Source organism: Rhinolophus ferrumequinum, chromosome 11 (assembly GCF_004115265.2).
Source record: "Rhinolophus ferrumequinum isolate MPI-CBG mRhiFer1 chromosome 11, mRhiFer1_v1.p, whole genome shotgun sequence".
Classification (NCBI taxonomy): Eukaryota; Metazoa; Chordata; class Mammalia; order Chiroptera; family Rhinolophidae; genus Rhinolophus; species Rhinolophus ferrumequinum.
In genome coordinates this window covers 4,313,616-4,341,325 of record NC_046294.1, presented here as the reverse complement: position 1 = coordinate 4,341,325, position 27,710 = coordinate 4,313,616, and the positions used below count along the sequence as shown (strand labels likewise).

Below are 27,710 nucleotides of genomic sequence, written 5' to 3'. Positions count from 1 at the left end.
AAGACACATAGGGGAGGACCACATAAGGGACTGACAGCTGGAGATGGGAGCAAGGGGCTGGCGCTGACCTTGCTGTTCTGGCTGCCCCAGGCCTCTGGGCAGACGACTGACTTGCCCATTTTCGAGCTGAGCCGACCGAGGCCCAGACTCAAGGCCAGGGGACCTGCCGGCCACTCCTGGCGGCTGCAGCCTGCCTTCGTGTTTGCTGGGAGGCCCAGGGTGGGCTATGCGGGTGGACAGCTGCTTGGGCCTTGGGTTTCCAGTGGAGCCAGCGCCCGGCCTGGCCACTTCCTCTGTGCCTTGTGACCCTGTGGTCACTCGGCGCGGTTTCCTGGGCCAGGATGCTGGGCTGCGGTCTCAGCGTTTGTCCAACCACTTACCCCAGGGGGGCAGTGGAGAAATTTAATCAATTGCTAAAAAACAAAAATAAGCCGGCCGCCTGCCTGCTGTGAAGCTGTTTATGGCCTTAGAAACTGCAGAGTGGACAGTGGCCTGTGTTGACACCCGGCCCTGCCCACACAGCTCCTGGCCCGTCAGGAAGGCCGAAGTCAGCTCTGCCTCCTGTGGGGGCAGCTGAGGGGAGACAGGGCTGAAGGAGACCCTGGAGCTGCGAGCAGGGCCATCCTTCCCACGTAGGCCGTGACCTTGGGGCTGCAGTTGGTTCAGTGGGGGCTGGTGGTCATGTCCATTGTGTCTGCTGAGGGACGGGGTGGGGGGCAGGGGGCGTCCTTCCTCTTGTGTCTGGGCTGGTGTGGTCAGGCCACGCCCTGGGATGTGGTGTTATTTTGCTCATTGCAGAAATCCCTTTTCCCACGGTGGGGTGTGGGGGGGGCAGTTAATTGTGAGGACGTCCCGGGTCCTCTCACCCTGGGCCACCTGGCAGTGGGTTTCCTCCTGGTCTGTCAGGGCTGTGGGTTTTCCTGCCCCATTCCTTTCTTCTCTTGCTCTTTCCTCTAACACGGTTCGGAACCTGGTGGTCACATAAACCAACCCCGAGGGACAATTCAGCGGAGGGCTGGTGCATTCATTCCCCAGGTTGCCCTTTGAGAAGCCCTGTCCCCGGCGTCCAAACTCGCCCCCCGCGCCTCCAGACCTGGAGATCCTCTAAGGATAAACCCATGAACTCATGTTGTAAAGTCTTGGTTTTTTCTTGCTATAAAGTGACATTTGTTTTCACTGTAGAAAAGAAAACATCGTAAAAACTAATGGAAAAAATAAAAACCACCTATAATTTTGCCACCCAGAGATAGCTGCCGTTAACGTGCTGGTGTGTTTCTCATTCATTTTTTTTCTGTGCGTTTCTTCAGATCTGGGGGTGCACGCCTGTGTGCAGAGGTGACTTCTCCCATTTACGTTTCACGAGCACTTCCTACGTCAGCCCTGCTCCAGGGCGTGGTGTTCAGGGCCTGTGCAGTGAGTGACCTATACCCCAGTGCCTTCCTTTATTTTTAATGTTTTGTATTAAATTTAGGTTGTTTACAGGTTCTTTTCTTCGGTTTGGGTTTTGCTGTTTTCAGGAAGCGCTGGTGACTCTCCGTGGCCAGGAATCCATGTGCGTTTCTAGCTGCTGCTTTGGACTGGGTCCTCGGGGGAGCTCGTGGGGTCAGAGGGTCCCTGAACCATGTTGCCGTCCAGGAAGTGTTCGTTGGTTGCAGTCCTCTGGGAGGCAGGGACAGGCAGCACCCACACCGAGTATTAACACCCCCTCTTCCCAGTGGGGAGCAATGGGCCTTTCCTATTTTCATGTTATCACCAATTACCACGAAGTTACCCGTTTTTTTCATGTTTATCTGCTGGGCTGTTTCTTCTGTTAATTTGTGTTTATGGTCTTCGCTTGTTTATTGCTGGGGTTTGGGTGCTTTTCTTACTGATTTATATGCCTTTTCATTGACTTAAATTTAATAGACTTTTTGAGAGCAGTTTTAGGTTTACAGGAAAATAGAGTGGGGAATACCGGGTGCTCTCCTCTCTGTCTCCTCTTCCCCCTTACCCAATTTACCCGTTACCAGAAGTCACTTTCTAGTGTTGGAAAAGTCACACTTAATTCTCATAGGAGGGTTAGCACACAACCTGGGGGCCAAATGCCTCAGCTGCCTGTTTCAGTGCAGCCCACGAGCTAAGAATGGTTTTTACATTTTTCTGTGTTTGCAAAGAAACTCACAAGCAGAATGTTTTGTGACGTGGGAAGACGATAGGAAATTCCCATTTCGGGGTCCAGACATGAAGTTTCGTTTGCACACGTTTGTTTGCTTATGGTCATCTGTGGCGGCTTTCTCCTTGCAACAGCAGAGCTGAGTGACTGCGACAGACGCAGTTGAGGCCCGCAAAGGCTGGGCTGTTTACTGCCTGGTCCTTTGCAGAAAACGTGTGCAGACTCCTGCCGGATACTAGAAGGAAGACCGGGGATCTCCAGAGATAACGGCTGTGGACACTTGGTGCGGTTTCCTGCCGGGCTTTTGTTCCAGAGTGGCGTGTTTGTCCTGTGGCTGGGTTCCTGCTGTATGCACAGCGTGCTGTGTGCACTAGACTTCCTTGCAGACGGGGTTGGGCCCAGAGCGGCCCCAGCGTCCTGCATGCAAGAGCTGTGGCCTGTGGGACAACTCAAACTCTTGGTGGTCACCCAGTCTCTGAGCTCAGATCAGGCCCAATGCGGCAGGCGAGGGGGGAGGTCAGCCCATTCCTGCCCTCCCCAGCTGCAGACGGCCTCCACACACTCTGGCCTCCATGCTGTCCCTTCTGCCTGGAGTTCCCTCCTTTGCAGCTGCCTTTCACACTCTGCTCCCTGACTTTTGTGGGTTGAATTGTATCCCCCCCCAAGACGTGTTGAAGTTTCAACCCCAGGAACCCGTGAAGGTGACCGAACTTGGAAAGAGGGTCTTTGCAGATGTATCCAAGTTAAGATGAGGTCATCCTGGATTCTGGTGGGCCCTCAATCCAACGACTGGTGGCCTTGTAGGGGGGAAATTTGGATGCAGACACATGGGGGAGGAGGCCGTGTGAAGATGGAGGCAGAGATGGGAGTGATGGAATCGTAAGGCAGGGAACGTCAAGGGTGGCCAGCAACCCCCAGAAGCTCGAAGAGGCAGGAAGGAGCCTCCCCGGAGTCTATGGAGGGCACGGCCCTGCCAGCACCTTGACGTTTGACTTCTGGCTTCCGGACTGTGAGGGAATCAATTTCGGCTGGATTAAGCCCCCCAGTTTGTGGCGGTACGTCCGCCCTTCTTTGTGTCTCGCCTCATCTGTCTGATCCCTGGCCTGGCACAGGGACTGTGCCCATGACGGAGGGCGGCTTGGTCTGGATGGATGTCAGCAAGGAGGGAGGGTGTTGAACTGGCCGAGTCCATGACCTTGGTCACCCTCAGGTCTGCTTTTTTGTTTTGAGAATGTCCTCTGCCAGGAAGGCCTTGCCCTGGCCTGTGCCCCGGCCTGTGCCCAGGCCCCATGCCTGGCCATGAGGCAGAGATGCTGTTCTTCTTTCCTGCGTGTCTGCAGGCAGGAGCCCCCCACCCCCTCCCTGGGAGGAGGCTCCAGGGACTGCTGCCCAGCCAGCGAGGGGAAGGTTTCACTTTCTTTGGCAGCACTGTGAGGCAGGCTATTTGTTTAAACAACCCCAAGGAAAACCATTTGGCCAAACTGTTAGTTTCTAAACAGTTTACCTCCCTGGTGTTTAAACAAACTCCTACCCTGGCTCGGTGTCTGGTCCCAGGAAGGGGGTCGGCCTCTCATCATGCTCAGGCACAGTGCCCTGCGCCCACCCCCAGGTGGCCCGAGGCCAGGGCAGCTGCTCAGACCTCCTTGGGGAGGTCTTGGGAGACAACCTTGCAGACAACCTTGGGGGTCACCTGTGGGCAACATCCTTGGTGAGCGTCCGCAGGGCCCGGGCTAGTGGTTTGCTCTCCGCTGCTGCTCCTGGCCTGGCCCTGGATGGAGCACTCCATCAACTCCCTGTGGGTATGACCTGCTCACACCTTCAGGTGAGTGGGCTGGACCGTGGCTCCTGCCCAGGGTCCTGGTCTCTGCGTTTTTCTCATTTTTCTCTGCAAAGCTCAAATAAAAACCTCAATGTCTCTGCAGCCCTAGGAGTGTGTGAGCACCTCCCCGCTTTGGAGTCTGTTAACACCCACAGATTTATCCAGCATTTAATCGCTGCCTCAGCCACAGAGACTTTATTCGGAGGGACGCTGATAATAGGATTCCCTGATGAGGTGTGTGCTAGAGGCTTTGTGTCGCCCTGGTCACCGGAGCGCTGGGGCCGGGCACACGTAGCCCGTGATAACTCTGCCTATTGGACACGCAGCTGGAATCTGCCGCGTGGTGACAGCCACATGAATCCCAGAAGCTCTTGGAACTGGAGGCCAGACCCCCAGCCTCAGCCACCCCCATACCCCAGCTTTCCTTCCTAGCCCTGATTCACTTCCTAGCCCTGATTCAGCCCGGGGTGTGATGGAGCACCCCGGGACAGATCCACTCCCACCCCCGGCATTTTGTCCAGGGCCTGGCTGAAGGTGGCTGCCCATAAAGGTACTGAGCCAGCGGGCAGCATGTCAGCCTCGGGCTTCCTGCATGTGCCCACTTCAGGGATCGGAGTGTTTGTGGGGCCTTATTTTCCCACGTGTGCTGTGCGTCCTTGGGTGGGGAGCTTAACCTCTCTGCACATCAGGTTCCTCAACAGTAAAATAAGGCATAATCATATGTCCAGGGACTGGAGCGAAGATTGTGCTATTTTAGGTGAGCGTGTCTGGAGGATCATGGGAAAAGGGATGGGCGAAACAGGCTCAAAATGTGTTTTGGGACCAAGTGTTGGTTTCCATCTGGGACCAGTGTTTTCTGTGGCATCGTGGAGGAAGTGCTTGAGATCAATGGGGTGTGACGTACTCTCCCGTCTTGCTCAGTGAAGCTGCCCCCGTCCTCGGCTTGGGAGAGCGACAGCCTCTGCTGACGGGGCTCTTCCTCGCTGTGCCCTGGGGATACCTACCTCCACCATGGTGGCGGATCAAGCCACAACCCTTCGTGGAGTTTCGTTTATGGTCCCCTTGATGTCAGAGCTAGAAAGGATTCAGACACCATCAGATAGGGCTGATTCTTCTCTACTGATGAGAAAACCAAGACCCATTGAGGGTGAGGGATGTGCCCAAAGTCACACAGCAGAGGCCAGCAGGTTCCTGCCCAGAATTCTTCCTGCCCGTTTGATGTTGGCACCTTCTCTGGGCATCGCCTTGTGCTGGGGTGTGTGCCAGAAGCCCCACGAGCCAGTCAGGGTGGTGCCCAGGCCGAGGGGCAGACAGTGTGTGCGAGTGTGGTCAGTCCGTCCACTGGGGAGGTGAGGCTGGAACAGTTTCCCCCGGGGGAGGAGGAGGCATGTGACTTGGGCCTTGAAGAACAGGTCAGATGTCAACAGAATATTTTGGGAATGGAGGCCAGAGGAAAACAATCTGTTGGAATTCAGAATTCCGCTCCCCTCCCTCCACCATACATCAAACCAGAACTTGCACTAAATCTGACTTTGATTCTTGCAAGTGTCCAATGCTGTTGAGCACTTGGAGAACCTCTTGAGTGCTGCCTGCCTTAGTTTCCCTGGCCCCGGGCTCATGAAGCCATTGCTGTCACGTGTGCGCCCTCTAGTGGAGGAATAAGAAAATGAACTCTGGGCCTTGGAACAGGCGAGTCAGGACCCGTTCCCGCCCTTACTTGAAATGCAGGGCACCAGGTTCTGAGGGCTCGGCCCTTGGGCAAGAAGCCAGCACTGGGGTGCAGGAGACCACCTGTGGCTTGACCGGGCACTGAGGAGACCTGGCGGTTGGTTGCAGAGGCTGGGCCTGGGGGTCTGGGGGCCTGCGTATGAGGGAGATGCCAGGCTTGTTCTGGCCCGGTCTGCTCCCTGTGATACTATGTGGCTTCAGGGGGTCCTTCCCCCTTCTGGGCCTCTGGTGAAACCAGGCAAGTGGCCCCGATGTGTCAGGAATGGTTTCTGGGCCTAATTTTCCTGGTTCTGAAAGGGCCAAAATGAACGAGTGGATGATGACACAGCTCTGGGGAGGGGACCACATCCTGACCTCAGCAGCCTCTGGAGGTGTCCCCACAGGTCCCCACCTCTTACATGCACACACTGTGTCGCTCAGCTCAACAGCCCCTTTCTCCCTGAAGCCCTCCTTCCCCCCGCACACTCTACAAGGCAGTTTCATAGCCCATAACCACACGTGTCACGCACAGTCCGATTCCTTCCTAGTGGCCGTCCATGGTGGCGAACACCCCAGGGCCGTGCGTCTACGTGCCCCTTCTGCTGGAAGCTCTATAACTCCCAGCAGGGAGGATCCAGGACAGAGTCAAATGTTAACACCTGCCAAGTGACGAAGAGAAAGCCTGCGCGCCTGTCCCAAGGCATTCACCCTTGTCCATGAGACGGCCACTAGGAAGGAATCGGACTGTGCGTGACACGTGTGGTTATGGGCTATGAAACTGCCTTGTAGAGTGTGCGGGGGGAAGGAGGGCTTCAGGGAGAAAGGGGCTGTTGAGCTGAGCGACAAAGTGTGTGCATGTAGGAGGTGGGGACCTGTGGGGGCTTTGAGGAGTATGGCCAGCAAGTGGGGTCTGGAGCCCAGTGCCCAGGCAGGACTTGTAGTCGGGGCTGGTTTGTGGCCAGGAGAGGGTTTGCAGGGGGGAAGGGGGACTGAGTGTGCAGCAGCTCTTCTGCTGTGCAGTGGTTGAAACCTGGTGGCTGTGTGGCTTTTAGCCAGCTGCATAACCTCTCTGTGCCTCTGTTTGCTCATCTGTAAGATGGTGAGGCAAATAATGTCAGTCTCACCGAGCTCTTATAAGGATGAATCAGTGACTGTGTAAGAAGATTACCTAACACGGCTTGTCGTTGCCAGGAAGCCCCGGGGGCCTGGCTGAGCCCCTTCTCCGCCCCGCCGTGCCCACCTCGGGCCCTCTCTTGTCCTGCCGCAGGCCCCTGACCCCACTGCTCGTGTGTCCGCAGGGGCCGAGGAGGTGCTGCTGCTGGCTCGGCGGACGGACCTGCGGAGGATCTCGCTGGACACGCCCGACTTCACGGACATCGTGCTGCAGGTGGATGACATCCGGCATGCCATCGCCATCGACTATGACCCGCTGGAGGGCTACGTCTACTGGACGGACGACGAGGTGCGGGCCATCCGCAGGGCGAACCTGGACGGGTCGGGGGCGCAGACGCTGGTCAACACCGAGATCAATGACCCCGACGGCATTGCGGTCGACTGGGTGGCCCGGAACCTCTACTGGACGGACACGGGCACCGACCGCATCGAGGTGACGCGGCTCAATGGTACCTCCCGCAAGATCCTGGTGTCCGAGGACCTGGACGAGCCCCGTGCCATCGTGCTGCACCCCGTGATGGGGTAAGGCTGGGGGCGGGCGGGCCTCCCACCTGGCGGGGGCTGGGGCTGGGGGCGGGCCTCACAGAAGTGAGAGACCCGGTGGCTCTGGAACTTTCTCCTGGGTCAGAGTCCCCGGGAAGAGGGCTCGCTGAGATGTGCGTGGCTGGGCCTGCTCCCCGCGTTCCGACTCAGGAGGTCTGGGATGAAGCCTGAGAACTGGCATTCCCGGGGACTGGACTTGGAGCAGCTCTGGCTCGGGCTGTTGTGCGCATGTGCAGAAAGCCCTGGAAACCTTGGGTTAGTCGTGTCTTCCCCTGGGCTTCGCGTCTGTAAAGAGGAATGGTCCACTTTACATGGTAGCAGCACCGATGGCGGCTGCGGACGTACCGCGTACACGCGGGCCCCTTCGAAGCATGTTACACTCAGGAGTCGTTTCCATGTCCCGTCGCCCCCCGGGGTATGTACAGTTGTATAGGGGACAGAGCTGAAGCCCAGAGAGGTTAAGGGACTTGCCCAAGGTGGGGCAGGAGCATGGACGCTGCACCAGAGGGCAGTACCGTCCCCCAAGGAGGATGGGTGAGGGTGAGAAGCAGGTCCCCTGGGGGGCAAGGGCAAGGAGGCAGAGGAGCTCCCTGCCGGCTCCAGGGGGGGCCTGTGGCTCGGGGCTTGCTCCCCGCTCTGCCGCTGCTGAACTCTGTCATCTCTGCCTCTTGGACCTCACTGCCCTCATCTGTGAGATGGGGGTGGGGGGCAGCCGGCTCCAAAGTCCCTCCCAGCTCTCAGTCTGAGGACTCCCCCCGGGCAAGTGGGGCCGGCAGTCGGGTGTGAGAGAGAGTGGCTTCTGGGGAGGAGGGGCCGTGACTTGGGGCTCAGCTCAGGCAGTTTCTCCTCGTGGACAGGAACCCTCCACTTGGGGGCGGCCACCCCAGGATCTAGTTTTGCTCCTTGGGGCCACACAGAGCACGTCACCTGCTTTACACATGGGAGCCCCTCGGCCATTTGAAGAAGGGAAGGTCCCACTCTGCCTCTTCCTCCCTCGCGGAGCTCAGCCCCTCCAGCCCCAGGTCCCTCTTTAGGGTGTGTGCTGTTCGCTGACCTGCTGGACGGGAGAATGAGCCCCTTCAAGCCTCGTGCAGTTAAGCCCGCACGGGGCACGGCATTGTTCCCGTGGGGGGCGGGCAGGGGCAAGGGGGTCCGTCCCACCAGCCAGCATTCCCCGAGCACCTCCCATGTGATGGGGACGGGCATTGCTCTCAGCCCGGGGGATACAGCAGGGACATGACGATGGCCACAGTCATGGACATGTGCTTCTTCTCCAGCCTCATGTACTGGACGGACTGGGGGGAAAACCCCAAAATCGAGTGCGCCAACCTGGACGGGCAGGGACGGCACGTCCTGGTGAACACCTCCCTCGGCTGGCCCAACGGCTTGGCCCTGGACGGGCAAGAGGGGAAGCTCTACTGGGGGGATGCCAAGACGGACAAGATCGAGGTGAGTGGTGCCCACGAGCGAGCACGGTCCGTGGAGCCGTCTGTACAGACCTGCAGCCTGCCTGGCCTTGGGCCCTGGGTTTTGCGCAGAGCCTGGGCCTGGCCGCCTCTGCAGCCCGTCATATGTCTCAGGTGGGGCTCTGTTATGGGGACAAATAGAATCCTTGCAATGATCATTTATCACGATACAGTTCTGATGTGCAGAAAGGCCTTACAGAGCTAATAGCACTGCAGGATGTACTGTGCTAAGTCACATGTTACAGGGAAGCGACGGTCCCCAGGAACCCTCAGAACTACTTGTGTGACTTCTTGTGAGTCCTGAGCTATTTCAAAATACAGAGTCGTAATAAAACGTACACAGGACTCATACCCACCACGCAGCGTAAGCTCCCACCCAGTATTAATGCGGTTGAAGCCAGGCGTGAGCACCATCCTGAATTTGGCCATTCATCCCCAGGCACTAAGTGATATTTTCTTGTACCCCTTGGATGTCTCCCTGGACACTACGTGGTCTTGTTCTGCGTGATTTTCCATGCCGCATTTAAGTGGTGTCCTGTGTGCATTCTTTGGCAACTTGCTTTTTGCTCACGGATGCTTTTTTTTTTTTTTTGGGTGCTCTTGATGATACAGTGCTTAAATTTGTCCCTAATGCAGGGACGTTAGTGATGTTGAAGCCTCTCCTTGGCATGGACACCTCCCTCAGTTCCAGTAGCTTCTGGATGATCCCTGTCTGCTTTTGGTCACCTCACTTCCTGTTGGTGTCACCACTGGGGAGTCACCTTTATTCTTCTCACGGCTCCATGGGGAGCCGCCCACCAGGCTGCTTGCAGAGTGAGGGCGGGCGCGAGAATATGAATGTGTGTCTGTGTCTCAGGGTTTCAAGCCACGTTTCTGAGCAGGGTTGTACAGGGGACGCAGGGCTGGCAGATGCATCCCCCATTGAAGCCCAAGTAGCCGTTGTCATAGCCATTTCCTGTTGGAGCTCCCTGTAAACGATCATTTTTAAAAGGAGCTTGTTTCTAAAGGGAGTGTGAAGACACTTGTTTCTCGAGCCTCTGAGCCTGAAGGCAAGACCCTTGTTTCTGGCGGGGTCGGCAGACCCCACCCACCCCTGGGAGCGGGTTGGGATGAGTGTGTCCAGCTGATGCCACTGGATGTGTTAAAAAGCCATCGATCCCTTTCCTCCCATGGCAGTGAGTTGTCGTTTTCATTGTGGTAAAATAAACAACAGAAGATTGACCACCTTAACCATTTTAAAGTGTACAATTCAGCGGCATCTAGGACATTTACAGTGTTGTGCAGCCAACACCTCTATCTAGGTCCAGAACATTTTCAGCACCCCAAAGCCCGTATCCATTAAGCACTTGGTACCCCATTTCTCCTCCCCAGCCCCCCCAGCCCCTGCCACCACTAGTATACTGTCTGTCTCTGGATTTGCGTATCCTGGACATTTCAGGTGGATGGAATCATGCAATGCGTGGCCTTTCGTGTCTGGCTTCTTCGTGTCGTGTAATGTTTCTAGGGTTCATCGAAACCGTAGCATGTGTTTGAGCTTCATTCCTTTTTATGGCTAAATAATATTCCATTGTATGGGCGGACCAGATTGTGTCCATCCGTCTGTCTGCAGACGGACATTTGGGTTGTTTCCACGTTTTGGCGATGGTGAGTAATGCTGCTATGAACATGTGTGTACACATTCTTGTTTGAGCACTTATTTTTAGTTCTTTTGGGTCTATATCTAGGAGTGGAATTGGTGGGTCATATAGTAATTTTATGTTTAACTTGTTGAGGAAGCATTTTACACTCACTAGTGGTGTATGTGTGTTCCAATTCCAACGTATCCTTCCCAACACTTGTAATTTTTTTTTCTTTTTTTTTACGATTGTAGCCATCCTCATGGGTGTCCTGTGGTGTCTCATGGTTTTGATTTGCATTTTCCTGATGACTAATTACATTTCACTTGCTTGTACCATCATAGTATTTTGTGGTATGTGGCATAGTCCCCATTGGTGGATGAGACACTGAGGTCCAGGGGACAGTAACTTGATCTGGGTCACACAGCAAGTGGGTGGTTTTTGATTTTGCAATTTTATAATCAGTCCCCAGACAGAGCCCCAAAACAGTGTCAGGTTCCTGGACGGAATGTAAACTTCACCCGCCGGGATAATGGATAAGTAGAACGGACAGAAGATAGGAGGCCGAAGGGTGGGGAAAGGTAGGAGACTATTAGAGTGTCAAGGAACTAAGTAGAGGAACTAAAAATAGTTACGTCTGTAGCCGGAGGACGGGGTGGGGCATATGCAGTGGCCGCAGGGGACAAACCAGAAACAGGCACCGTGAGCGTGTTTCCTATTGATTTATAGTTAATCGTTAGGACTCTTAAAAAGACTGAAGAATTACAAGGATTTGGGATTCTTGGACCAAACCGTCTTGGGAAATGCCAGGTGACTTTCCGTGACACTTTCCTATACTTAAATCGGCTGAGGGGGCGGCCCGGTAGCTCAGTTGGTTAGAGTGCGATGCTCGTAACACCAGGGTTGCCGGTTCGATCCCCGCATGGGCCTGTGTGAGCGGCACCCTCCACAACTAGACTGAAACAACTGCTTGACTTGAAGCTGATGGGTCCTGGAAAAACACACTTAAAATAAATAAAAATTAAAAAAAAATCAGCTGAGCTTCTACGAGGGGACTGAGTTGCATGAGTGTTCTCAAACGACTCCATGCAGGGGCCTTTTCTTGTCCCGCTGTGGCTCTGGTGGCACACACTTTGGGACTATCGCTGCCGTCCGTGCACATGTCCAGAGCTTACTCTGGCTTTGGGGTTCGTGCTGGACGTACCACCTCAGGGAATCCGCTGACATGGATGGAAACGGTCCTCTGTGTGGATTTGGTGTGTTTTCCTCCCAAGAGTGTGGGAAACACCCCCAGTGAGACGCAGGTGCTTTTGGGTCATGGCAGTATCTTGGGACCTGCCTGGAACCCGGAACAGACCCTTCTGGAATTTTCTTCAGTGGAGAAATGCCCCAGGGCCCAGGTAGCTGACCTAAGGGCAAGCTTTTGGGAGGTAACCTGAGCATGGTGGGGGACTGGCCCCTGTGTGCCTGCCGTGTGGACTGCTGCCTCTTGCCGTAGGGTCTTAGCGCTGGCCGCTGAGCACCTAGTGAGTGCCAGCTCTGTTCCAGGCGCTTGGGGCCACCTTTGTAAATATGCCCCCAGAAGCTCCTCTGGTGTGTCCCTTGGGTGCCGCCTGTTACATGGACCTGTGGATCACGCACCAGCTGGGGTGCAGGGGCCACTGCTGGGGGTCAGCTGAGGGGTGAGGGACCGCATTTACCTTTCTGAGGGTGCCGTCGGACCCTAGGAGGGAGGGATGGTCAGGGAAGGTATAAACCAGGTGAGGAAAGTGACAGGACTTGTTTCACGCTTTGAGCCATGGTGATGTTTTGGAATTATGCCCTGAGACAAGAAATGGCCAAGCAGGCGCTAAGGAGCTGGAGGCGGCTTTGGGCATGTTTAGCCGCATTGCCTTGAAGGGCAGACGGATTCTGTTCCGCGTGGTTGTGCGCGTGGCCTGGCTCTGAAGGCCGGCGAAGGCACTGGAGGAAAGGGACTTTGGATGGCGAAGTTCCTTTAAATAGGCTTCCCTTTGAAGAGGCCGTCAGGCTCCTGTGTTCCGTCCACCCGTCCCCAGAAGGACGTGACAGGGCAGCTGTGCTGATCCCTTGATGAACTGGGAGGAGAACAAAGGTCTGCAGACGCTGAGCTGGTGAAACGTGGATTCATCTGGACGGCATTCGCGGCACATAGATGGGATTTGTGGGACAGGGTCCAGCTCGAGGACAGGCCCACGTGGTCCTCCAGGTGGGGCCTCCTGCTGACCTTGTCTGTGTCAATGTTTTGGACGTCAGGTTCTGGCCAGGCCACAGGTGGCCAGCTAATTGCCATCATGAGTGACAGGTGGGAGTCATCGGGTGGCTCCCCGAGGGGGTGGGCCGTGGCCACTCCCCCTAGGAGGCAGCTCTGAGCTCCCCTCCCCACCTGGGATGGGTGTGGGCTGAGATCTGGGGATGCAGCCCCCACTCTCCCTCTGCATCCCCTCTACTCCCTGTTTTTCAAGCTCCTGCTCCTTAACCCTAAGTCTGGAGCCCCTGGGGTTGGAAGTTCCTGCCCTGTGGTTACCCTTAGTCCACACGCAGCCTTGCCCCTGACTCCAGCTGCACCCTCAGGACCAGGCCTCCCCAATCCTACCTCCTGGCCTCGCACATTTTCCTCTCCCTCCTGCCTGCCCAGCTGGGAGCACTTCCCCTCCTCTGACTGGCCACAGCTCTTAGGTCTTGTGCCTCAATATTCAACTTTATTTGCAAAAGTAACTAGGATTCACGGTCTCCCTAAGTGCCTCTAATTGATGGCCGCTCGGCCCTGCACTTCTGTCCTCTCCCTCTGACTGTGCTTCTTGGCAGACGCCAGGCCCCTAATGGCCCAGGAGGGTCCTCCCCCAAGCACTTCCTTCTGTCCAGAGCTCTCTCCCGAGCCCACGTGCCCAGCTGTCCCCTGACCCTCTCCCGTGGAGGCCTGGAATCACCTCCCGCCATGTACTGTGGTCTCCTGTGTGGGATGAGTTGCCTCCTCCATCCAGTCGGGCGCCCAGGGTGGGGTCTTCCTTCCCAAAATGGCAACATGGCGGTGTTAGCCTGGACACGGCCTCCCCCGGCCAGAAGCCAGGGCGCCGTCCATCCCATCCAGCGCTATGCTCTTGCCTAGCCACGAATCATCATCGTCATCATATCATCCGAATTTCACATGTTTGTGAGCAGGCCACATCTCCCAAAGCAAGGGGGAGCTCTCTGAGGACTTGGGGCACACTGGGTCTGTGTTATTCCCTCCCACACTCTCTGTGGCTTCCACGTGCCCCTTGCTGGGCCTCCCCTTGCATCTTCCTTTTCTGTAGCTGCCAGGCGGGTTGTCCCTGAGCAGAACTCCTGTCACATCACAAGGCCCCGCCCCGTGGCAAGCATCTGTTCATTCCACAGCATTCACTGAATGCTGCCTCCTGCTGGAAAAGCATCAAGGGGCAGACCTGTGCCCTGGTCGGGGGAGGCGTTCTAGAGGGGGAGGTAGAAAGGCAACAGATAACAGGACAACTGCAGGGCACCAGAGACGTCCGTCCGTGCTCTAGAGAGCCGCCCAGGAGAGCGGGTGGGGGTGCTGGGGAGGGAGTCATTCAGGCTCCCCGACAGCACCCCAGCTGCTTTTCCAGCCACATTTGCTCTGAAGCCCTGCTTTCCCCCCTCACTTATTTGTGTAAATTCTGTCTGTTTCCTTCTGTTTCTACAGTAGAAGGAGGAATTGTGCCCACAATTAATCCTGAAGTAGGCAAAGTGTTTGTACACCCCTGCGCACACACATAGGAAACAGGCACACCGTGACCAGGCGTGTCCATGCACGGTGGTTTCAGCCATTCCTGAATCAGAGCAAGGACGGGTCTTGCCCTTGAGAAGACTTTGTCTTTCTAAAGCTTCCTGCCTAGTTTTTTCCCTCAGGATTGCTCTGACCCGAGGACAGAACAGGCAGAAATCTCGCAGGCCAACCCCCAGTCCAGGCTGTTTGGCTCATCTCTGTGGCAGGAGGTGTCGCCTGTGTGTGGCTGACAGTGTTCTTGCTGGCGGCCCTGGAAGGTCGCCTGGGGTCTCCGTGGCCCTCTGCTGTCTCACTTGGCCAGGACGGTGAAGAGCTTGAGTCTCGGCAGCTGTCGGGGTAGGCTTTCAGGGGGAGTACCCGGCGGGGCCCTTCACACCTGGCGGGCCAGGCAGGCCGAGGCTGAATCACAGACTGAGAAGTTAAAAATACATCCATCTGTCCCCCTGCTCCTGACATTTACTAAGTCGAGGAGGTGACTTCTGACACAACCAGAACAAGCAGTCTTTGCAGGAGTGACAGATTGGCTGTAGGTCCCTGCCCGTGAGCTGTGGGGAAGGAGAGCGCGGGGCTCCCTGGGACAGAGACAGAGTTGTGTATGTGCGCACGTGTGTGTGTGTGTGTGTGTGTGTGTGTGTGTGTGTTTAAGATCCTTTTTTATGACATGAAACAAAATAACCATAGCAGTTTTAATTTTGTGTCTGACTGAGTGTGATAATTATTCCATCAGAAAACAACTCTTTTTCCTTCAAACGTGTGCTTTCAAAGGGTTGTTCTTGGGCTCGGGTCTCTTTGCACGACCAAGTCGTTGTAAACAGAGGACTCTGTATAAGGAAATTGCAGCTCAGGTGACTTTCTGGGGTCCACCGTTTTGTGGGGCACCGTGCAGACTCCACAGCTGCGGCTTCTGCCCCTTGGAGCACAGCTGAGGTTGGGCTTCGATGGGGTCTCCCCACCCTCCTTTCCTACGCACAGCGGCTGGTCTGCAGGTTGTGTGGTGGGCTGGTCGGGGGACAGGTGTCTGCTCTGTTTGTCCTGCCTCTGCCACGCCCCACCCCCTACCCCAGCCCCGGGCATGGAGTGTGGATCTGCTGAGCCCTGGAGGGCAGAGGCTGAAAGGCCAGGGAGAGCAAGGCTGGCACTCAGGCACCTTTGGCACCTGACTCTAGCATTTTGGCAGACCTTCTGGGAGACGTCTCGTCTCCTTTCTTGAAAATCAAGGGCACGGGAACTTCTAGAGCAGGGGTTGAAAACTGCTGTGGGCCACAGGCCAGGCTGCCTCTTTTTTTTTACCACTCTCAAACACAGAGTGGTTTTTGAACTTTTAAATGATTTTTAAAAAGCAAAAGAATAGTATTATTTCATGACATGTGAAAGTGATTTGCAGTTCAAATGTCAGTGTCCACAAATAACATTTGTTTTTGGCATAAATAAAGTTTTATTGGAACACAGCCATGCTTGTACTTGCATGCGCTCTCCGTGGCTGCTTTCCTGCTGCTGCAAGGACCATATGGCCACAAAGCTGAAGATATTTACAGTCCTTTTCAGAAATCGTTTGTCGGTCCCTATCCTGGAAAATCCATCTCCCACGGTCTCTTCTGGCTCCAACATTCCTGGCTGTCCCAGATTCTGTGCTGTTATTTCTGAATTCTGTGTGGATGTGTTACCCGCCCAGGAGGCAGATGGGACCTTCTCTGTGTCTTGTCTCCTGACTTCAGTAAGAGGCTCAGCTAGGCTCAGCTAGGCCCCAGGAAAGGTAGAGGCCCCAGTTGGGCCCAGAGGGATCCAGAGATGTTGAAACGTGTGCTCCTTGTAGACAGTCGCCTGCTGCAGGATTTGGGAAGGGCCCAGCCCAGCAGAGTTAACTTTTGCAGATGTGTTGGATTTCGTCAAGGGGTGCTAAAAGCTGCTATAAAAAGACCGCTTTGGGGTCATTCATTTTCTTAAGTGTTAGGGTCCTGTTGCTCTTTCAGGTTGGGGAGCCTGCACGGTGCTTTGTGGGTTCTGTAATGGGTGTGGAAGGTGATGGGGTCGAGGAGTGGCCTCTGAGTCCCAAGGAGGCCCTGCCCACGCGGAGCCACGGTCCTGCCTTTGCTGTGGGTGCAGCCAGCCCAGCCACTGCCAGGTGGGGGGCAGCTCATTGCCACCTCCCACTTCATTCTGGGCAGCCAGGGAATCAGGGCAAAGGTGGAGAGACGGACGGTGCCTTTGTGGGCTCATTTTCATCATCCGTAAGCCAGGAAAAATGGGCTCCCTCATCTCAGTTCTCTAGAACGTTTACCTATGTATGTCTGAAGTTTCGTTATTTAATAAGGAAATACGGAAATAGAGAAGGAAGAGGAAACTTCAACGGATGGGGTTGACATTTTGGAATATTAAAACTTTGAGTCTTGTTTTTCCTTGAGTCTTGTTTCTCCGTGGTTTTAAGGTACTGGGTTCTGGCCCCCACACCCCAGCCACGCTCTTCTGAATCTAGGACCAAGGGTTTGAGCCTCACCTCTCACGGGACACACACAGACCCCCGTCTCCTCCCACCCTCACTTCCTCTGCTGTGATCCCAGGGCGAGACTCCCTCCCGGGTGCGATTTGTGCTGAGGTTCTCTGAGGTGCTCTGTGTTCACCACGTAGCGTGTTTTCGTCACTTTAATGGGCCTTCCTGTGTGGGGCCGAAACCGGAACCGGCACCTCGACCGTTTTGGAGAGTTCATCCATTGCCTGCCGTGTGCAGTTGACCCTTGAACAACATGATTTTGAACGGCTTATATGTGGATTTTTTTTCAATAAATGTATTTTCTCTTACGGTTTTCTTAATAACAATTTCTTTCTTCTAGCTTACTTTATTGTGAGAATACAGTACCTAATACATATAACACGCAAAATATGTGTTAATCGACTGTTTATGTGATTGGGAAGGCTTCCAGTAGTTAAGTTTGGGGAGAGTCAAATTATATGCAGATTTTCAGTTGCGTGAGCAGTGGATTGGCTCCCCTAACCACTGCATTGTTCAGGGTCACCTGTGCTGCTAACCCGAGGGGCCAGGAGTGGCACCCAGAATTCCACACAACCTGGGATCTGCCACCCAGGTGAGGCTGGCCGCGCTCCAGTTCAGGATACAAATGGACGGTCCAATCCGTGTTCATACCTGGGCTGCTCATCGGAACCACCTGTGGGAGCTGCCTTCAGGAGCCATGGGCCTTCCGGTTCTGATTTAATTGCCCCAGATTGGGGCCCGGCCATTGTTCTTTGTTTGGTTAAGTTCCCTGGGTGACCGTAGCCTCTCCCCTCAGTTACAGGTGGCCAGCTGAGGTCCACTGGGGTGAAGGGGCTTGCCCATGGGGCAGAGCTGAGGTGGGCCCCCCGGCTGCCTGCCCCTGCCGCCTGACCCAGGAGTTTTGTCCTATGCTGCCCGACAACAGAGGACCAGTCTTTTCTGTTCCACGTGCATCTGATCTGTCCCAAGTATTTGCTGCTTGCAAAACAGAGGCTTTTAGTCTCTCTGAAAGCTGGAAATATAATCTGGCTGCAGGAGACCTATTGAAACTTGCTTTTGATTTCACCGTGTCTCTTTCATCCTGGCCTGGAAGCCGAGAGTTGGGTGTTGCGTTTTTATCGTCTTCCTTTTCACATAAGCGTCTGCAGGATCCTCTGTTATCAGAATCACGTCTTCTGTTGATGTGTTTCAGTTGGTTAAGGATTTTTTTATGTTTGACAGTATTTTTCTCCTCTGTGGCTTTTGTGATCGATGCTTTTGATCAGCCCAGACTGTTCCAGAAAGGGATGGATGTTGGGCTTGCACATCTCAGAGTAAACGGCCGCTAGTGCTTCTGGGGGTGGAAAGATCCTGGAGCTACAGGCTCAGACTCAGAACCAGAAGTGCCCTCAGAATTCATCTGGTCGTCACCAAGCAAGAAGTTAGTCCACAGACAAGTGGGAGGCCTCACCCCGGGCCCTCAGTGCGTTAGCTGTCCAGCCTTTGGAAACTCAGTTCTGCGTCTCGGGTGTGATCCGGGGCCCCCCTGTGCTACACTCAGGGCAGGCTTGCTAATCGATGCCGGGACTCCTTCCTGTGCAGCCCTACCTGGTCTGAGACCCACACCTGGGTACCAGGCAGCCACCGTCAGACGATCAGCAGTGGTGTGAGAGAGAGCACCTCTTTGCCTTGCTATTCCAGCCCGCGCTGCCCCTCTCAGCCCAGCATCCACCCCTAGGTAGGGGAGGCTGTGGGGAGAGGCCCTGCACTGGCCCTCACTGGAAATGTCATTCGGCCAGTGCCCTGATGAGCCGTGGCACCAGCTTGGTGTGGTGGCCTGGTGGGGTGCAGCAGAGCTGAGACTCCGTCCTGGGAGTGAGCGCGTCTCGTTTTGGGCAGCTCAGGCTGGTTCAGACCTGTGTCAGCCCATCCAGACCTGTGTTTCCCGTCCCGCCAGGTGATCAACGTCGACGGGACGAAGAGGCGGACGCTCCTGGAGGACAAGCTCCCGCACATCTTCGGGTTCACGCTGCTGGGGGACTTCATCTACTGGACCGACTGGCAGCGGCGCAGCATCGAGCGCGTGCACAAGGTCAAGGCCAGCCGCGACGTCATCATCGACCAGCTGCCCGACCTGATGGGGCTCAAGGCCGTGAACGTGGCCAAGGTCGTCGGTGAGTCCTGTCAGCCTCCACCCACGGGTCAGCCGTGCCAGCTGGTGCCGGGATAAGGGACAGGCTTGTGGATGCCCTTTGGTCCATGGGCGGCCCAGTTTGGGGCCAAAGCTGGAGGCGGAAGTACCCAGCTGGGGTGCTCCACTCTGGGGATGAGCGTGACAGAAAGTGGAGATACTGTCTGGTTAAGGACAGGTGGGTGTGGGGCAGTGTACGGGCCAGGAATACTTACGAGGCAGTGGTTACGCACTGGCACTCTTGGCAGTAATGGTCATAATGATGGCTAACATTAGGTGCGTGCCTGCTGTGTGCCAGGCTCTGGCTAAGTGCCCTAGTGCTCAAAGCAACCCTGTGCGCTAGTGACAATATTGCCCCATTCACGCGGGGGGGAAACAGGCAAAGCCACGCAGCCAGTGGGTGGCCAAGCTCAGGATTCACGCGTGGCTTGACCTCGACCGCATCGCCAAGATTTGCAAAAAGGTCACTTGCTACAATTTTGTCTGTTTATGAAAAGGATTCCCAATGCAGGTCAACAAGCTACATGGGAGAAAGTAGCATCCAGGTGGGATGAGGGGATTGTGGGCTCCGTGAGGTGGGGGCTCTGCTCCAGCAGGGGCCCCAGGGGCTAGCACAGTGCCTGCCATCACGGGCACTCAGCAGACCTTTGCTGGAGGAATAAATGAATGAAGGAATGAGCAGCAGGGACCCAGTGCTTGCCCTCAAGTCATTTACAGTCTGGTGGGTGAGACACCCCTCAGCTCTGCCACCAGGCGGGTGGCTATAACTGGCATGTTCAAGGAATGACTGCCTTTAAAATACAAGGGAGGTCATTTGAGTTTGGAATTTAAGGAGCCGGTGGGGAGCAGTGTTTGCTGGCCAAAGGGACAGCTGAGCAGAGACCTGGAGGTGAGGCCGTGTGGGCTGACCTGGGAGCAGCTACTGTTTCTGTGTGTCTGGGGAGGTCTGTAGTCCCAACCTGCATTCCTGATACGAAGGTGATGGCATGGACACGCTTCGTTTCACTAGGCTCCTTGTAAAACACATTCATCATCCACTGCGGACCACGGGGCCCACCCGTGAGTGATTGTTTAAAAAACAAATAAAATATCAGGGATAAGAAAAAAGGTGTATCCATGGGGTGTGATTAAAATTGAGAAATCGGGCTCATTTTCCCTCCCTCTCTCCTATCTCTCTCATCTCAGGATTTACTGAGAGAGATGAAGAAAAGGATTCTTTTTTTAGCTGAAATACTTAACATTAAATGAGAGCCAATTTTAACAGCACCCCAGTAGATGAGTGAGATTAACAGGCCGGCCAAAAATAAATGAACGTGCTAAGTACCATCTGCTTTAATAAAATAGAGGCATCTTTGGCCGTCCTGGGTGGGTCTGAGTTTTCGAGGTCGCAGAGGAGCCATCTGGGGGGCGTCTCGGGCTCCAGTCCCGTTGGCAGGCCAGGAGGCCTGGCTTGGGGAGGGATGACTTGTTCCATCACTGCCTCGAGGTGTTACTGTGTCCAGGCTGGGCCGGAGCTCAGGCCAGGAGGCTGGGTTCTCCCAGTCCGTGTTTTCTTTGAGCTGCCGTCTGACTTCCCAACTATGTCACCTTCCACAGCGTCTCAGCGTTTCTGTTTCCTCAACTGGAAAACAGGGATGGGACTAGCGTCTACCCTTCAGGTTGCTGAGTGGTCGGAGCGAGTTAATGCATTGGGTCCCACTGGGACCTGTTTTACCTGCCACTTCAGTACCAGGCAGGACCTGGCTTTCCATCACCTCCACTGAGTGGGCTTGTTTGTGTCTGGCGGACATAAAGCCACACACAACCGTGGATTGATTGCCCCCGCCCTCTGCTGGGCTGCTAATGTCAAGGGCCTGTGTGTTTACTTCCAGGAACTAACCCGTGTGCAGACAGAAATGGGGGATGCAGCCACCTGTGCTTCTTCACACCCCGCGCGACCAAGTGCGGCTGCCCCATTGGCCTGGAGCTGCTGAGTGACATGAAGACCTGCATTGTTCCAGAGGCCTTCCTCGTGTTCACGAGCCGAGCCACCATCCACAGGATCTCCCTGGAGACCAACAACAATGACGTGGCCATCCCACTCACGGGCGTCAAGGAGGCCTCGGCACTGGACTTCGACGTGTCCAATAATCACATCTACTGGACGGACGTCAGCCTGAAGGTACGGCCTGCGATGTGTCCTGCACACCGCTCTCCCGTGAACACCTTGCCTGCAATGCGACTGCTTCAAAGGCTTTAAAAATGTTTTCGAAAGACCTGTACTATTTATTTAAGTCAAATCAAGCCAATAAAATATTAGTGAACCTATTTTGATAAACTAACATGAATGATTACAACTGTAGATCCAGGAGATAACACAAATGGACTTTTCTAGAGTGATTGTGTTTCTGTGATACGTGTGTGATGCTATCTTTAGATTCACTCACTCCCTCCCCAGTGCCCCCTGGCTTAGCAGACTTTCTTCATTCAAGGTACAGATAGAAACATCCGAGATAAATACAGAGAAAGCAGGTTTGGCAAACTGGTCCATGGGCTGGCTTCCTGCTTTTGTAAATAACGTTTTATTGGAACACAGCGATGCCCATTTGTTTATGGATTGTCCACGCCAGCTTTTGTGCCTCTAGGATGAGTGGTTGCGACAGATCCGTGTGCCCCGTGAAGCCCACAATGTTTCTGTCTGTCCCTTTATAGAAAATGAGTGCTGAACCCTATTGAAAGTACAGTATTGAACAACTGAAGCACTCTAATCATCCGTTGTTTATCCTACCATTTATAGTACATGTCTCTTAAAAGTTTTCCTGATTTTAAAAGTTACCAGGGCTCATTGTAAAAAGAGGGAAATATACAGAAGAGTATAAAAAAGAAAATAAAAATCACTCATAACCCCAAGAGCACAAGTCAACCATTGCTGACATTTCCCTGTATTTCTTTGGAGTTTTCATCCTATGATAGTATTTTTCATAATCGCAATTATATGCTGCATAGAATTCTATATCCTGGTTTTTTTCACTTAAGTTGTAACCAGTACTTTTTAACCTATTATAAACTCTTTAACATGATTCTTTAAATGTGTAAAGTATTCCACTGCATAGGTATTCCCTGTTATGCTTAACCATTCCCTATTTTAGGTGTTCTGGTCACTTCCAGTTATTCCCAACTCTAACCAATACCACAGCAATAGAAAAGCCTCTTTTGTATTTTCCGTAGTTCTCCATCTTTTGTATTTTCATTAGTTCCTTTGGATAAATTTCAGGAGGAAGATGACTGGGTGGAAGGATATAACTATTTCTAAGGGTCATGATATCTAGGTAAATAGATAACATGTACTTTATATTATATATAATTTATTTTATAATTATATACAGTATAACGTATGTACATATTTTTTAATAAAATACACATTGTATAGATAAATACAGCCAAATCATTTTTTCTAAAGAGGTTGTATTTTGCTGCATTTGAAACATTCATTTAAAAACTCTCGAATGGGGGTGGGTAGCAGTTGCTCCAGGTGGTCGAGCATCTTGTGCTTAGTCATCTTGAAAACGGCTGCTTCCTAACCACGGCCCTTCTCCCTGCTGCTCCCAGACCATCAGCCGCGCTTTCATGAATGGGAGCTCGGTGGAGCACGTGATCGAGTTCGGCCTCGACTACCCGGAAGGCATGGCAGTCGACTGGATGGGCAAGAACCTCTACTGGGCCGACACTGGGACCAACCGGATCGAAGTGGCCCGGCTGGACGGGCAGTTCCGGCAGGTCCTTGTGTGGAGGGACTTGGACAACCCGCGGTCCCTGGCCCTGGACCCCACCAAAGGGTAAGGGCCGTTTTTGTCCGATGCGTGCGTGTCCCATCTGTCTGCCTCACGGTGATGACCCGCGGCCATGGCAGGTGGCTGCCCAGCTGGTATTGGCGGCCACCAGCTTTGAGGTGGCCGGGGCTGGCCGGACCCTTGGAGGTCGTCCAGTTCATTTCACAGAGGGGAAACTGAGGCCCAGTGCAGAAGGAAGGAATGGCAGCCACTGTGTCAGGCACTGCAGTGGGTTGTCTCCCTGCAGCATCCAGGGGTCCGCGAGGGGTGGGTGTCTTTGTCCCTGATTTTACAGATGTGGAAACGGAGGCTCCGAGAAGCTGAGTGACTTACGCAAGGTCACGTGACCAGTCAGAGCAGGCCTGGGCCGACAAGTCCTGTCTCAGGCTCCCATCCTGGGCAACTTCCCTCTGCCGGGATCACCAAGACTCCCCATCTCACAGCTGGCTTTGAGCTCCTTGGAGCCCAGGCTTCTTACAGGCCGCATAGCCAAGGCTTATCACCCCTACTTTTATCTACAGGAGGCCTGGGCTGACCTGGGCACCGGGGCCAGAGGGGTCAGGGTGGAGTCTCCCCCTGCACCAGAGTTTTCTGAGATGCTGACACAATGCTCACCCCATAAAGCATCAGTGATGCATATGGAGCACCCCAAACCCTGCCTGTCGCATGCTGTTAGGGAAGGAAAGTTTCAGGATGGCAGAACAGAGAAATAGGTCCAGGTTTTAGCAAAAGGGCACGTATGATGTGCACGGTTCTGGAATAAGGATGTGTTTCCTTTCCTGGAGCTGCTGGGAGTCAGCAGAGCCATGGGAATCCTGGCCATGCAGCACCTGCCGCCTTGGGGTCTTGCTTCCTACTTGTTTTGGGTAACAGGACCAAAGTCCTGCTTTGTCCACGTTCATCCTGGTTCCCTTGCCCCCTAAATCCTGTCTGGCTTAGTTAGCGTCTGTCTCCAACGAAAGCATCCCGGCCTGGATGTTCTGTTACGCAGTCACCTCGTCTGTGTACCTAGTTTGTGTCTGTAAACGGTGTGATCACACGTACCCTGCAGATGAGCTATGGGAATTCAGGAGGCAGGAGGTAGCACAGTGACAGCCCCTGGAGGGATATTGGCGTGGCGGTGGGTTCAAGGGTCTCACCTCTTCTCTGCTTCCCAGAGGGATGTCATGGATGTGGATTGCTCTAGGGCAGGGAGGGCCAAGCCTAGGCGATGGTGGCGGTTGTGTTCCCTGCTCTGTGGTGACAGTGGATGCACCTGAGCCCGCCCCACCCTCCTCCCCGTGCCTTCCAGCTACATCTACTGGACTGAGTGGGGCGGCAAACCGAGGATCGTGCGGGCCTTCATGGACGGGACCAATTGCATGACGCTGGTGGACAAGGTGGGCCGGGCCAACGACCTCACCATCGACTACGCTGACCAGCGTCTCTACTGGACCGACCTGGACACCAACATGATCGAGTCGTCCAACATGCTGGGTGAGGACGGGCGGGACCGACAGGGCTGGGCAGCCCTCTGCCTTGTGAGTCCCCAGGCCCTACAGGAGGTATAGACACACCTCGAGTGCACATCCAGCCTCGCACTCTCCCCAGGGTTGTCCCTTTCTGCGCTGTGCCTTGGCTGTAGGTGTGTGGACAGAGGTCCTGGGGACCACTGTTTCCTGCACACCTACTGGCGAGCTGGGTCCCAGCTGAGCCCTGAGCTAGGACTCTGATTTGACACTACACCACATGGCGTAGGATTTCATTGATGGGGAAACTGAGGCCCAGGGAGGTGACAGGACTTGCCTGAGGTCACAGAGCACCTCTCAGACCCCAGGACCATGCACTCAGTCTCCATTGATCCTGAGCACCTACTGTATGCCAGGCATTCTGGGACCACTCACAGGCCATACCCAACTCCCTGGGGTTAGATAAACCAAACAACATAAAACAAATCACCTTGCTCCAAAGCTACCCAGCAATAGGGGCAGGCTTTGAACCCAAAACACACAACTCTGAGCTCTGTACTGCTGGAGGGGAATGGTTCTGTCAGCATTCTCGGGTGATGCACCAGGTGATGGGGCGACCATGTGTAGTAGAGAGAGTCTGGCTTCCTCTCTAGTGGCTTCTGCTGTCACCTGTGGTGGGCTTGGTTGTGTCCATTTCACAGATGAGCAAACTGAGCCCTAGGTGGGCTGAATGGCTTGCCCCAGGTACTGTGTGAGCAGAGCTAGAACCCCAATGTCCTGGTTTCTGCTTTGGGCGGACTGCACACCCCCCACCCCTGCGCCCTGACTGTCCTGGTTTATGAGGCCAACGGCTGGATTTGAATGTGTCTTTGAGCAGTAAATTATGAGAAGCTGGTGGCTGGTGAGAAACCAATCACAGCACAGCTGTGGTTGCCCGAAATAATTCAGCTCACTGATGACCCCAGAGTGGAGACATACTTGGACGGAAGACAGCGAAAGCCCTGGACACTCCCACGACCCTGCCGATTGAGGGTGGCCACGCGTGTTGGGTCTGGCTGTCACTCTGCCGTAGCATGTTTTCCATTCAATGACGCAGATGTTTACTGAGCCCTGAATAATGTATGAGGCCCCAGGCAAGTGAAGGATGGGTAATGATGCCTGATGTCGTTAGAGCCGGACACAGAGCGTGAACTTGGGACCTCGCGGCCCAGTGCAGTCCTGGCCCGGGCACATACTAATTGTGTGACTTCAGCCAGCTAGTTAACCCTTTCTGTGCCTCAGTTCCCTAATATTAGGAGTACCTTCCTCATAAAGCACTTACCATGTGACCTAAAGGAGATGATATGGGTAAAAGCACTTCTCACCATGCCCGACACATAGTAGGTGCCCTGTGAGTATGTAATTATAATGATAGTTGTTGGAAAACTGTCTGCTCCCGGAGACCTGGTGCGTGTGTGTGTGTGTTTGGTGGAGGTACTAGGGAGCATCCTTATTTAACAACGTGTTTTTCCTAATGATAAAATAAGCAACTTAGAGAATTTTTTGAAAATACAGAAAAATATGAATAAAAATGATAATTATTCATAATTTCACCATTCACTGGTAACCAATATTCATGTTAACATATTTCTTTCCAGGTTCACAAATTTTAAAGTAATGTTCTTAATTGTTAAAAATCTGATTCGTTTTTTCCTTTTTAAAAATAGTTTTAAAAACATTTCAGATTGTGCCATATATAATTTTCATTCTACTTTCTCTCACTCCCATATATGACGAGCATGTTCTCATGTCATTAACATGTTTTCATTGGCACTGTTTTTAGTGTGAAATAGAACATACATGAAGTGTTCATGATGGCACAGTTTGATGCGTGAAGACCTGGAGAGCCATGCCCAGGCCCAGGGATAGAACTTGTGTCACCCAGGCCCTACATTTGCTGTCTCCCTCCCCCATGGCTCAGCCCCATCGGGGCCCTGTCCCACCCAGCTCTGAGCCGGCATGTTCTCCATTGTATCCCCGACAGCCCAGTGCTTGGCACACAGTAGGTGCACATACATGTGCTCAGTTTGAGGCCGCACCCTGGTATGGTTACACCACACTTTGATTCATGAATCTCTGCTCAGCAGCCTGTGGGGTGATTGCTGCCTGGACTTCTACCTCCGTCCTTCTATCTATCTTGCTGTTCTAGAACTTTCTGTCAATGTGATCATATGGCATGTGCTCTTTAGTGTTTGGCTTCTTTTAATCTAACGACTGTGAGATTTGCCCCCATGTTGTTATTACTTTTTTATTGCTGCGTCATTTCCATTACGTGAAGATGCCACCACTTTTTTGGGCCATTCTACTACTGACAGGCAGTAGGGTTGTTTCCAGCTGGTGGCTGTTACAGAGGGTGGCTGCTGTGCACATCCTCTTCCGTGTTACCGGGGTGGACACTGCGTGCATTCCTCCTGTGGCAGGGCCCGGGGATAGCCAGGTCACCGGGTAGTGTACATCTATCCAACTTCAGTTCGTCCTGCTCGTTTTTCAAAGTGGTCGGACGTTATGGCTCTGACATAAGCCCCCAGGCTGCAGGGTGAACCCGTTCTCCTGACGGGGCAGCCTGTGCAAGGCTGACGCCCTGCCTGTGTGTCTCCACACAGGTCAGGAGCGGGTTGTGATCGCCGACGACCTCCCGCACCCCTTCGGCCTGACGCAGTATAGTGATTATATCTACTGGACAGACTGGAACCTGCACAGTATTGAGCGGGCCGACAAGACGAGTGGCCGGAACCGCACCCTCATCCAGGGCCACCTGGACTTCGTGATGGACATCCTGGTGTTCCACTCCTCCCGCCAGGACGGCCTCAATGACTGCATGCACAACAACGGGCAGTGTGGGCAGCTGTGCCTTGCCGTCCCCGGAGGCCACCGCTGCAGCTGTGCCTCACACTACACCTTGGACCCCAGCAGCCGCAACTGCAGCCGTAAGTGCCTTGCTTTCCCTCTGCTTCTCACCCCTGTGTTAGCTCAGGCTGGCTCTGGGGGCTGAGGTGGAAAGGAGCTTCTTATATTGGGTACGTTGGTGCACGTGGACTGTTGGGCAGGTTGTGCACTGCACAAGCTGCATAATGTTACCTGGAGCCCCGGGCTGGGTGGAGGACCTGTTGCTTTATCAAGATACAAGGTAGATGGGCCAAGCCCTCACCTGCCACATTCCATGGGGTAGTCTTTGGATGTGAAAACCAGGCATGGGGGAGAGTGCTCATTTATAGAGGTGGGCATCGTTCTAGTGCTTTTTATGGCATTATGTGATTATTCACATAATCCTCAAGCCTGTAGGATAGGAAGTGTCACTGTCCCCATTTCACAGGCAAAGAACCTGAGGCACAGAGATGCGTAATATCCCACACCAGGTCACACAGCTAGTGAGGTTCGCACTAGGTTTGAACCCAGGCAGGCGGGCTGCAGAGTCCCTGCTCTTGACCCCTTGCCATCTGGCCTCACGTTCACTCGTGTAACCCTCACATTGACCCTCTGGATTAGGTACGCCTTT

The 27,710-nt window shown here is 54.1% G+C and overlaps 1 protein-coding gene across 1 annotated transcript in view; it reads left to right on the top strand.

Annotated features, from left to right (window-relative positions):
- LRP5 (LDL receptor related protein 5) overlaps positions 1-27,710 on the top strand; it is a 103,598-nt gene that overhangs the window by 50,758 nt on the left and 25,130 nt on the right. The window contains exons 6-12 of the mRNA XM_033119194.1: positions 6,977-7,373; positions 8,672-8,843; positions 18,685-18,901; positions 20,790-21,079; positions 22,507-22,733; positions 24,019-24,203; positions 26,818-27,141. Of these exons, the coding sequence (XP_032975085.1) occupies positions 6,977-7,373; positions 8,672-8,843; positions 18,685-18,901; positions 20,790-21,079; positions 22,507-22,733; positions 24,019-24,203; positions 26,818-27,141 (1,812 nt within the window). The remainder of the gene's footprint in view (positions 1-6,976; positions 7,374-8,671; positions 8,844-18,684; positions 18,902-20,789; positions 21,080-22,506; positions 22,734-24,018; positions 24,204-26,817; positions 27,142-27,710) is intronic.